The sequence below is a fragment of the Phalaenopsis equestris genome, unplaced genomic scaffold, assembly GCF_001263595.1.
Source record: "Phalaenopsis equestris unplaced genomic scaffold, ASM126359v1 Scaffold000002, whole genome shotgun sequence".
Taxonomy (NCBI): Eukaryota; Viridiplantae; Streptophyta; class Magnoliopsida; order Asparagales; family Orchidaceae; genus Phalaenopsis; species Phalaenopsis equestris.
The window spans coordinates 76,835,245-76,848,769 of NW_018164444.1; the positions used below are offsets into that span (position 1 = coordinate 76,835,245).

A 13,525-nucleotide genomic window follows, 5' to 3' on the forward strand; every position below is an offset into this window, starting at 1 on the left:
AATTTTGTTTTAAAAATTAAATTTTGCGATCTGTGTGTACGCGGAGGAGCCAAGAGATCCGCGTACAGAACACTCCTTCCATTAAATCACTCAACAAACGAAAAATATCTCGCGTTCTCCACTTCTTCCTGCCCTTTCTCTCGACACCCAAAGAACCCTGATTTCTCTCTTAGCTCTTGATGATTCAGCCATGGCGGTGATGCCAAAGACCGATGCCATCCAGATCCGCGAGGTCTGGGCCGACAATCTTGAACAGGAATTCGCCCTGATCCGCGAAATCGTCGACGACTTCCCCTTCGTCGCCATGGACACCGAGTTCCCTGGCGTCGTGTGCCGCCCCATCGGATCTTTCAAATACACCTCCGATTACCACTACGCGACCCTACAAGCCAACGTCGGCATGCTCAAACTCATCCAACTCGGCCTCACCTTCTCCGATGAAGACGGCAATCTTCCCACTTGCAACACCGGCCTTGGCTGCGTCTGGCAGTTCAACTTCCGCGAGTTCAACATACAGCGCGATGTTTACGCAACGGATTCGATCGAATTACTCCAACAAAGCGGCATCGATTTCTCCAAGAACAGCGAGCATGGCATCGATGCGCAGCGATTTGGTGAGCTTCTTATGTCTTCTGGAGTGGTTCTTAACGAGAATGTGAACTGGGTAACGTTTCATAGCGGGTATGATTTCGGCTATCTCTTAAAGGTGCTTACTTGCCAGAATTTACCTGAGACTCAAGCTGGGTTTTTTAACCTTATCAGAGTTTATTTCCCGACTCTTTATGATATCAAGCATCTGATGAAGTTTTGTAATAGTCTTCACGGTGGGCTTAATAAGCTCGCCGAGTTGATTGATGTGCAGAGGTTTGGGGTTTGTCATCAGGCTGGATCTGATAGTCTTCTTACTTCTTGCGCTTTCAGGAAGCTTAGGGAGTCTTATTTTAATGGTTCGACAGAGAAATATGCTGGTGTGTTGTATGGCCTTGGAGTGGAGAGTGGACTGAATAGTTGAAACTGTTGGAATCTATAAATACGCAAAAAAAAATCTGAGTATAAAATAAGATTGGAGTTGTAAAAGTGAAGTCTTGTATATTATTTGATTTTTCTCTGTATGTGCTGTTAAAATCTGTAAATCAAAATGATTGCTTTCCCTTGACATACTCTTGTGATGATTTTTAGGTATTTGTAGATTTTACATATTATATTCTAGGGATTTTGAATTTTTGTCATAATTATTAGTCAGATAGATTTGTACTTGTTACTGGGATGTTTTTGAGGTTATGCTCTACTGATTTGAGGAAGTGCCCTTTTTTTTCACAGGAAGATTTACATGCCACACAATTCCTATGTATTTACATATATCTAACATCAAAATTTTGATTTTGACATTTATGCCACTTAACCTGCTTGAGAAGGTGTATTTCTCTTTTTACAAGTTAACAAATGTGATATGAAATAATTGAATGTTAAAAATGTAAAAAATTGAAGTTTAGGTTTTACATATGCAAATTCATAAGAATTGCATGGTATGCATGTAGATGCTCTTTTTTGTATACTGATCATGTTAATGTGAGAATTCTTGTCATTGGTATTTAGAGATGGATTTTCTTCTATTTATTGCTATTTTCGAGGGGAAAAGCTTTTTTAGGATATCTTGATATGTTCTGTATAATGATGGGTTAATTTTATTTCTTGGGTTCATAAAAGCAAATGATAACCTGCTCTACCATGATTTTATGTAGTCCCGTTGATTCTTTTTTTTTTTTTGCCATGTATATTCTTACGATTTTCAGATACTTAGCTGGATTTATCTTCTGTTATGCAGATACTAGGAAAATTTTTTCCTTAGATTTCATGTAATCCCATAGATATCAAGAAAATTTCTTTCTGGGATTTCATTTCATATTTTTTCTGTCATGATTGCTTTTACATGTGTAATAATTTAATTGTATTTTTTAATAGTTTTGTTCTATATGTTTTCTAAATTTAGTATATTATTTGATGGTTGAAGTGGAGGAATGCATTAGACCTATTGTGTGATAGAAAAATACTACTTAGACTTAAAAGGAAAATCTTATAAGATGGTGGTGAGTGGCTTTACACTTAAGATAAAATGCAGAACGAATATATCCGTGAAAGTGTTGGTGTAGCTCCAGTGATAGACAAGATTATAGAGTAATTTTAGATGATTTGATCACATTAAACGTGGATCATATGAAGATCCGGTTAGGAGAGTAGATATTTTAGATTCAATTTATGTTATGAAAGGTAGTGGTAGACCTAAAAAGACCTGGGCATGTTCTAGAAAAAAATGATCTTAATTTATGATGATTAAATGAAAATTGACACTCAATAGGACACAATGGAGAAAAAGGATTCATGTAGCCGCTCCCACATATTGGGATAAGGGCTTGTTGTTATTGTATATAACGTGCGACGCATGAAATCAATGTCACATGTAACTAAAATAGCCTCATCCTGATACAAAATGTATCCGGACGCCTTTCATTTAATGTTTTTTCCATTTTATGGTGGTTTGACTTTTTATTTTTTTCTGAGATTTCATTTCATAACTTTGGTCATGTTTACTTGTAAATGACTGTTAATCTAGCTATATTATTCTTTAAATTTTTATATATCATATAACATGTGACTCATGAAATCAATGTCCATTGTATTTAAATTAGCCTCATCCTGATACAAAATGTATCTGGATATTTGCATTTAATTGTTGTCCATTTTTGAGTGTTTTGACTTATATAGCATCTTTTGCATTGTCATGGAATGTGATGGAGGCTGTCACTGGAAGCTTGAAATGACTAGTTATATCATTTACGTTACATGAGATGCTGTTCAGTATTTCTTCTTAGGGGATGAAGTTGAGTATTGCAAGTTATACGTTATATACAATTTTTGAAAAAAACCTTCTTTTTTGTTACATGAGATGCTGTTCAGAAGCTTGCAATTTTATTCTTCTCGGTGTCTATGTCCTTCATGGTCTCCAAATGGCCATGAAGCTGGTTATCTCCTATCACTTTCCGCCAAATTTTAATCATGGTGTTTTTGTTCAAGGAGTTTTTAATATTATAAATAGCTGAATGTTTATAGTTCTAACCTCCATTAAGCAAATTGGCAACTTTTTCGTTTATTTTTCTCTCCCCATAAGCTACAGAAAACTCTCTTTGGCTTGTAACAGGCATTGTCTTTTGAGGTTAACAGTCGAAGTAATGATTTACTGCCTGTGTGTTTCATGATGTTAATAATAGAACTCACTAAAACATTCATTTTTAGATTCAATACCTATTGAAGGTATGTGCATCTTTTTTGTATTTCTTATCAATTTATTTACATATCTAACACCTAAACTTCAATTTTTACATGTGCGCCCCTCCTTACCTATGTATGAAAGTGTGTATTTCACATTTTGGAAGTTAAAATAGTGATATTTTGATGTGATATGAAAGCTTTGGGTGATGTAAATATAAAAAATAAACGTTAGGTGTTAATTATATAAATATATAGGAATTGGGTGGTTTGTATTAAGTGCCCCTTCTTAGTCTTGATCTCCAGTGAGCTTGGTCATTTCTGATGCTCTTCTTGATTAAATATAATTTTTGGACTAATCAATCCAGTCTATGTTCCATTTTCTGCCATCCATATATTAGCCCTGTTGGATTTGTACTAATAATTACATATATGAATTTTGACTTTTGAGTGAGAATTTGAAAAATGGATGAAAGAGAGTGCTAAATTTATAAATAGTAATGTTTCCGAGGGCTATGCATGTAATTTACCCAAGCCATTATTGTGCTTATCTATCGTACTGTTTGCAATCACCCTTCACTGTTTCCCCGTTATATTCCACTTCAAGTTTAAGAGGCCAAGTTTGAGTTTTATATTTTGTAATCTCATCTGTTGTGTTCTATTTTCATTTACTTCTCTTCTTTTCATTCATTTGATTTTTCATCAAACAGTAAAGAATAGAAATGCATATGTGCAATACAATTTCTATTTATTTACATATCTAACTTCAAACTTTGATATTTATATTTATGCTACCTTATATATCCAGAAAAGCTGTATTTCATTTTTAAAAGTTAATGAAATTTTTTGACGTCAACAGTCTCAGCGGCAATGTCCCAAGGAATTGGAAACAGTTTGATTATTATAAGCATGAATGAAGTCCTCTGAACCTTCTTAGATTAAGGGTCTGTTTGAGATAGCTGCAGCTTATTGAATAATCTTTTGATAAGCTGATTAAAAATAATCTGCTGATAAGTTAGGTGCTGTGTCTATTACAAATTTTTATTTTTTTTAGAAAAGTCAGACCGCTACCAAAAAGCTGTCACCGCACCTAGATAGGGGCAGTGTGAAAATGTTGTTTTCAGCGTTTTCAAAACGCATAAGCTGCCAAAACGTAGTTTACCCAAACAGTACCCAAACAGGTCAGGTGTGGTGTGTTTTCAAAACGCCAACGCACCAAATAAGCTGCCCCAAACGGACCCTAAGTAAGCTTGGTTAATAAGATCACTTTCTCGATGAAGGAAGACCCTAGCTACCTCCTTCAAATCGACTGAAATTTTGGAAAAAAATATTATATCAAAAGTACTGATGCAAAAATGTATCAGGACTCTAATCACTGTCAGTCACGTGTACAAAAATATGCAATCCCCTCTCACAAAAGTGTTATACTAGTGTTCAAGTTAGAATGCAAATAATTAACATCAATGTGTGCCATCGTTGGTGGGTGATGATTGATGAAAGAGAGTGCAGAGAAAGTAAAAATTGGTGTTAAGTTCACATGTCATTGGCATGCTACATAGGATGGGTGATAATGTATCATGCTCTAAAATTCTATTATTGTTGTTGCTACATAGAATCGTATGTTTATTGTTGCTAGAATCCTCAAAAGAATGTGAAAATAAAGTGTATGTTTAGGATTTTGAAGGAATATATGCTTTTTAACCATTGTGGTACATTGCATTGGTCAGTTTAGAGCTGCCAGTAGTTATGATTATGAGCATGTAAAATTTATGACTTATTTGAAGCTCTACATGGCATGTAGAATTTGTTAGTAATATTTTTAAGCTTCTAATTAAAGTTGGTGGACAATCTAAGCATTTGATGTCTTTGGAACTTGTCTCATCAGACTGCCCGATTTTGACCTTCGTTAATTCCAAAACATTTGGTTAGAATACTTGATGCTTTAATATTTAAAACTTGAATCAAAAGGCAATCTATGCATGCATAATTTTTTTTTATGGATAGCTTATCAAATTAAACATTTTAGTTAATTAATTAAAATAATAATTTACTATAGGATAGATGAAACTGAGTGAAAGTTTGATTTATCCAAGTAGTTGCTTGGATGGCAATATTTAATAGAACTAATTAGACAACAAAAGGAGAAAAAAAGGTAGCTAACTTTTTTTTAAATATAAATCATTTTTTTTAATATTAGTATAGATATAAATATAATACATTTATTAAAAAAGGATAAAATATTAAATGATTGCTCAAAAGATTCGGGTTTTGTTTGGTGTGAAGTGTTGTTATCTCTCGGGAGATCCATCCGCTTACGATCCAGAGAAGTTGTTTTGGCTGAATCATGTGTTATGGAGAGTATTAAAATTTAATGATTATAAATTAGGAAGTGTGTATATTATGAAGATTGATATTTGATAACATAATTTAGGTAGATCTGATTATATGATATTTTTATATTGTGAATTAAAATTTGAGATATGATCTTTCCTGAAATATTCTTAATTTTGTATATGCTAATCATCTCTTATTTATATAAGAAATTATGGAGGATTCGGGTATGTTAATTTGTAACCCTAATTTAGCCGATTTTTCTTCTTCTAACATGTTGATAGTGAAATAACCTCTCCCCGTGAACGTAGGTGAATCTGTGTCGAACCATTAAGTCACACTGTGTTTGGTTGTTAGTTTATTATATGAATATTTTCCTCATTATTTTGCACAATAATTGGAATCAGAGCTATATTGGAGATTTTGGTGATGAGCGGTTGCAATTCAGGCAAAGTTGTGGATGCAAGATAGAGATTGAAACAAGTTAGGTTATAAGATCTGGTGGAGCCATAGATAATAACATCTTGTCTAGTACTACAACATTCATCACGATTGTGGAAAAGACATAGATGCTTCAAGTGGTTATGCATCCCATCAAGATCGAGAAGATGAAATTTGAAGGCAAATGAAACATGCATGTTGTGGTGCGAGATGATAGATGTGTTGTGCTCTTTGAATATGTAGAAAATTCTTGATATCGATGAACGTCCTGAAAAATATTAGAAAGAGATTGGTTGAAGATGAATTAAAGTACTTGCGGCTTGATTCAAAATTGCTTATTTGAGGAGATTAAATATGGGTTGATGATGGACACATTTGCATGAAAATTGTGGAGGATGTTGGAGAACAAATATCTTATAAAGAGTGTGGATAATCATTCTCATATGAAGCATCAACTCTACAAGTTTCAAATGAGACATGGGCTTACTATTGATGAGCGTCAAGGTTGTCAAGCCGATTATGAGTCGGTCTCAAAATCGTCTAAAATGGAATATTTTGTTTGGATCGAAATCTACTGATTTTGTTTGATTTCGAGCCATCTCCACCTAAAATTGAATTAAGCTCGATTAGAACCAAAATCAAAATGATATGGCTCAAATTTGGAATATTTAGATCCATTCCAATCAAAATTGGCATGATCCGGTTCAAAATTAAGACAATATGGCTCAAATTGAGTTATTTGGAACCTTTTCAGCTCGAAATTAGCTCATAGCTCGTTATATTTAATTTTATTTAACATTATATATAATTTTATAAATAAAAATAGTTTGAACTAATATGGAGAAAGTTTGAGCTGATCATTGTATGGCTCAAGTTGGCTTGAAAAAAATTTGATTTAAGGTTTTGGCTCATATCATGACTCGTTTATTTGGTCCAATCTTGATTCGACCTAAAATTTGAATCATTTTTTGAGCGATTAATGATCTTCAAGCTAAAGTCATAGTTGTGATGAGTACTTGAATGATTTTACAAAGCCTTTGACATATCTTTAAATTTGGATGAGGAAGTTAGAGATGAAGACAAGACACTTCTTATATTGAATTTGCTCTTGGATAATTAGGAAAACTTCACGATGATGCTCATTCATGGGAAGGATGTATTGAATTATAGTGAGGTGGCTACAATATTGTTGAACCATGAGTTTCGTTGAAGGGATAAAGAATCCATGAAGATGGAGTTGATTGTGGCGCTTACATCCTAGTATGGCAGATTCGATAAGAAGAACTAGACATATAATTATAGTGAGGTGGCTACAATATTGTTGAACCATGAGTTTTGTTGAAGGGACGAAAAGTCCATAAAGATGGAGTTGACGTAGGCACTTACATCCAAATATGACAGATTTGATAAGAAGAAGGACTAGACATAGAAGGGTGGTAGTAGCGATACTTCTTAAAAGTAGGACAAGTCTCGTGGGCAAGATCTTGAGAATAAATTAGTGTGTTTTCTGTATAGTGACTGGTCAATGGAAGAAAGATTGTCTAAAGTTAAAAGAAAAGGGAAAAAGAGCTTTTTATAACGTGAAAGTCAATCTTATTATGGATAGGTGTGACGAGGAGGATTTAGACATATCTTTATCTGCAGTTTATCACAATTTATATACATGTGATTTATGTTGGATTTTAGACACATATGCTACCTATCACATTTTTTCCCATCGAGGGTGGTTTTGTACGTACAAGAAATTTGATAGTGGTGTAGTGACTGTGGACAACGATCAAGTTTGTCGTACCATTGATGTAGAGAGCATTTTTATCAAGATGCATAATGCTACTATGAGCGTGCTAAATAATTTTAGACATGTTTTAGAAATCAAGAAGAATTTGTTGTTAATTGAGGCCTTAGAGGCCAAAGACTATAAGGTAGTTATTGAGGCAGGAGTTCTAAAGATATTTCATGTAGAATTGATCTTTGTGAAGGGAGTTTGACATCACAACATATACTATCTTTATAGTAACATGATGACTAGAATGATTTTTGCTGATGATGATTCTTCCGACACCATTATGTTTTAACATATGTGGCTAGCTCATGCTAAAAAGGCTTCACTTCAGACTTTGGTGAAACAAGGATTGATCAAAGGAGCGAGCATTTGCAAGCTTGATTTCTATGAATATTGTGTGTTTGACAAGAGGACATGGGTCTCCTTTAGAATTGTCATCCATAGTTCAATATATATTTTTGAGTATGTTCACACAGATGTTTGAGGCCAAATGAAAATGACATCATTTGGTGGGTGGAGATATTTTGTCTGTTTTATTAATCGTTACTCCAGATATGTTTGGATGTACCCTATTAAACACAAAATGAGGTGATGAAGATTTTCATTACTTGGAAGAAGTAGATTGAGACTCTGATTGGAAGAAAAATTGGTTTATCAAATCAAATAATTGGTGTGAATACATATCAAATGCATTTTTGCAAGAGTGCCAGAGAGTTGGGTCAGAGCACCACTTCACTATTTGAGAGACAACAACAGGATATGGCAGCAAAGAGCATGAGCCAGACTTTGGTGGAGAAATTTTAGTGTACGTTGCCTAATGATGGGTTTGATAGAGTCTAATAAGCCAATGCCATAGACTATGTTTGTCACTTGGTGAATCGTCTGTCTTTTGCAGCCATTGGGAAGAAGACCTTAAAGGAGATGTGATCGTGGCATCATGCTAGTGATTATGAGCACACGAGGGTGTTTAGGTGTCTGCTCACTACAATGTGCAGAATTATAAGCTAGAATATGGGAAAAAAAGACTATATTCATTAGTTTTAGGCGTGGAGTCAAAAGCTTTAATCTATAAGATCAGTTAGAAAGGAAGACAATCATTAGCAGGGATGTTACATTTGATGAAGTAAGCTCGTTGAAGCCTTGAGACTCAAAGTAGGTGGAGAGTTTTACTATGACCATAGATAGGCAATAGAAGTTAAAGTTTGATGCAATTTCATTTGTTCCACAGAGGTCATCCACTCCTACTTAAACATCTGATCCAGTTGTCGCTCATGAACTACTACTTAACAGTGCTATGAGGAGTTGAGAAATGATGATGAGGATGAGATTCCTTCTCAAGAATCTATAACTAGGAGAAGAACCATACACCAGAATATCCCAAAACCAACTTGGTTAAGGGATCACAATGCATTCACACTTTTTGGTCACTGAGGCTGAAAACCTTTGTCATTATACAGAAGCTATGAAGAGCTGTGTTGTACTCACTTTTGTGAACTCATAATTCCCCATAAATATTCAAAATAAACTTGAAATAAAATTTGCCAAAAGGAAATCAAATCAATTAACTTCAATCTAATCTTAAAGTGGGACCGATATGCAATTTGAGAGGGGCGTATAATGAAACTATCATTATATGCCATGAAATTATTGTTTCCTCCATGGATCATTGTAGTGCTTCTAATTTCATGCTATGAACTACATTTTGCTTACTACCAATATATGAATAGCGTGAATTAAATTTCAACAGTTACCAGACAACTTTTTACGTGAAATGTTGCCTGACAAACTTTCATGCATGACAATTCGTCAAACATAGAATTTTTTAATGGTGTCATTTTGCAAAACAGACTCCACAAATGCGTCTGGATTTTTGAAATTTTAAACACTTAAAGATGAATTTAAAAACTGAATGAAATGAATTGAAGCTATCATTTTATTTTTAGAATGAAAAAATGTCGTATGGGGCCTACCTGAATTTAATAATCTATATCAAGACGAATCTCACTGTTATATAAAGCAAAAACTCTAAAACGACATCTAACAAAATATCTGAATTGGAATTTACTTTAAAAGTTATGAAATTGTATCGAATTCATGATAGCCCACCAAGATCCACAATCTCAATTACATGAGCGGTCAAAAGGCAAAACTAAAAGCTTACAAATATTTACAGAAATCTTAACAATAACCCACCCTTGCAAATAATGACAAGTTCCCCTAAAAGTCAGTAAAAATTAACAAACCGGAAATTCCTGCATGTGCTTAGACCAACGTATTAGATTCTTGATCACACTGTCCGAAAATGTTGTGGGTTAAGCAAATGCTAAGCTTAAATCAATTATGCCCTAAAATATGTGGAAATTTATTTTAAAAAAAACTTGAATCAATAAACCTAAAACACTCGCATGTGCTCTGTTGCTTGGTTTAACACTCTACATTTAAGCGTCTAAATATTTTGTGTGGGTATATGCTTAAGCTCAAATGAAATCCGCCATGAAAAGTGTGTAAGACTATTTAAAAATTAACTCAAGCTAATAAGTTTGAACATTCATATGTACTCGGGTGATAACCTTGAGTTCTTAAGTTTAATCGTTTAAGAATATTGTGCGGCTCAACCATATGCTTAAGATAAAGTAATTTTATCTCAAAAAGTGTGCACACAATATGAATATTTGGAAAAATCTAATTTTCATATGTCAAATTCAAGTATTTGTAATTATTTATGCTTTTAAGCTGGTTGCCTTGCTTACAGGACAAGGTTGTAAGCTTCACACTTTGGCTTGTCTGATCCTCCTCCGGATAAGTATTGGAGCTGATAAGACCAAACCCTAGTTCAATCCTCCTCCCTATAGAGACTATATCTGAGAAGACTGAGCCTTTACTTGGATCCTCCTCCTCATAAGGACTTAGGTCAACATGATTGCAAATTTTAAATGAAGTCAAGTAATAATATTCCCTGATGATGGGCATACTCATTACACATCTCAACTTGAGGGGCTTATTTACAAGAGACAACATTTTAAATCACAATGTGTATATAATGATCGAATGAAAAATCTATCACCAAAACACTTTAAGCAAAATTCATCCACCATCTACAGTCATTTGTCGGGGTGGACAAATCTAATACTCACTCAAGTATATAAAGAGTTAATGTCATATTAAGTATAATATTAAATTCAAACCCGAAATAATATTGTGCCAATAAGGATGTGGCCCAAGTCCTTTGTCCATGTGGTTTGACCTGTAGGAATCACAAAGAAAATGATTATGGTTAAAGCTCTCTTACAAGATAATTTGGTCAGTAGGCTTTCATTTGGGGGCTTGACCATTATACATCATCCGACGGTTTGACCATTAGGATCCACTATACAATTATCACGGTTGTAGTCGTATGTTACCCAATGACAATCTTTTCTTTTGAGTATTGAATCATAGGGTATATTTGATAAGGCATGAATCCCTCTGTAATCTAAGTTTGACTTAGATTAGTCTCCATAGTTAAGCATTCATTCCAGGTTTGCAGGGTTTACTTGAGCAAACTGACCCATGATTGCTGACAAGAATATTTATGTCAGGTTTGGTGACTGCCTCTGATCCATTGACTAAGTAGACCAGAGACCATGAAAAATCGGGATGATATAACCATGAGATCTTGATCGGGTTTGCCATCATCCCCCACCCCCTCAATGTGCTTTTATGTTAATGATGATACTTTTCATAACTTAAATTATAATTTTTTTGTTACTATATGCTAAGTTTGAATACTTTAACACCTAATGACTAGCTTTAATCAAATTTTCTCTCTTGTTATTAGAAGTAATTAAATATAAGAGCTTGTGCTAATGGAAAACCTCTAACCCCGAATCTTAATGACCTAGCAAAATGAGGGTGAAATCTCTAGCTAGTTTTTTCCCTACTATCTCACATGCCTTCTAAAATTTTGACCTAGAAATTAACACACATTAAGCTCTTGATTTTATTTTGGTGTTTTCTAAAATTTCAGTGCTTAATAAAGATCCCTTTAAAGCATAACAAAAGTATAATATCATCATATTGCTCTCTCTCTCTCTCCTATAAAAAGAGATATCATTTTATGAATAAAGGAGGACGATGATGATGTATTATTTTTTGTTCCTGTTCACAACTCTCTCTATCTCTGTCTCTCTTTATTATGTTATATTCCTTGAGTGTGATTCATAAACAAATCAGGATTCAACAACATATATATCTATTATAAGACTAACAGAAAGACAAGTGTAGATGCCTACTAGTTTAATTTTTAATTTCTTCATGTAAATAAATAAATAAAAATTCAATGTCGTTCCAAATGGGTGGTTATGAGATATAAATAATGCTAATATTTTTATTGCACTCTATGTAATGATCATGGTGCTAAAAGCATATATCACGGGATGAGAGGGGATGGATTTCATTCAAAATATTCTAATTTAATTGAATTTAAGGTCTAAGTATATAGTAAGTTTAATTGTTAATTATTATAAACTCAAGGGAGGACATAGAAAGGATTTTAAGTTTATAGTAAAGCTAATTTACTTTAATTTAATTTCAATTTTATATTTGAGATTTCTTAAGTAAACTCCTTTCAATAGTGGAGGAATTTATCAATGTTGAAAAACTCAACTTTATTTCCTTGAATTGATTCCCTATAATAAGACATAATCTTGTTGATACCCAAAAAAATAAGATTTGTAAGTATTTATTTATTGAACCTTTCGATTAACTACCTTAAGCACAATGGTGGAGCATAAAACCTTTCTATTATTGAGGAGCATCCGTCACACAAAAAATTTTACTAAATGTTTTAATATCATAAAATACACTTAAAATTTACCAAATTAAAATATATAATAAAGATTAATATTGATTATATTTTTATTTCATAATTAAATTTATAACTGTTTTAAAATTTTTTGAGAAGATGAAAATCTTAAACTTACATACTCATGGCCTTTTTTATTTTTTTATTTTATCACTTCTCTCCTTAAATTTTAGTTCCACCACCACTAAAGCATATAATAATTTTTGTTTTGGTTGGTTTTTTGAGAGCATTATATTAGTGCCAAAGTTTTCTAGCCGTCATCTCTAATTTGATTATCATTATATGGAAAATATAGAAATATTATCAAGTGAGATTTATGAATATATACATAATTGAAATGATTGATTTATGATTCATGAGAAGATGAATTTATAATAGAAGATTAATATATACTAATATGATTAGAAATTATAGCATGTACAATTTATTGATGAACAAAGAAAATGAGTACATGAAAATGAACAAAAGAAATACAAATCAATTTTGTTATAAAAAAAGGGAAGAATAATAGTACTATTTTGAATTGTACATCTTATATAAAATGGTGTGTTCTTACATGTTGTGTTATCCAGTAGCTACTATATATTGGCTAAGGATTGCATATATCAGCTTTAGAGTAGTAGTGATCCAACAACGAAAATTCATATGGTGCTCTAATAATAGTATCTTTTGTGATATGTTATTGAATATCTTTGTAATATTGTTACAGTCCCCTCAACAATTTCATGATATAATTTTAGAGCTCCAAGTTGATCAACTTGATACTCAGATGTAAGAATAAGTTTGTTAGTATTGATTTAGTAAATATGTTGAACAAATGATATTGGGTAGAGATGTTATGGATAGTGATGTAATTCAATATA

The 13,525-nt window shown here is 33.0% G+C and overlaps 1 protein-coding gene across 1 annotated transcript; it reads left to right on the plus strand.

The window, feature by feature from the left end:
- On the plus strand, positions 1-1,172 carry LOC110028188 (probable CCR4-associated factor 1 homolog 7). The gene has a single exon (XM_020729935.1). The coding sequence runs from the start codon at positions 191-193 to the stop codon at positions 1,010-1,012; it is 822 nt and encodes a 273-aa protein (XP_020585594.1). The 5' UTR covers positions 1-190; the 3' UTR covers positions 1,013-1,172.
- The last annotated feature ends 12,353 nt before the right edge of the window (positions 1,173-13,525 follow it).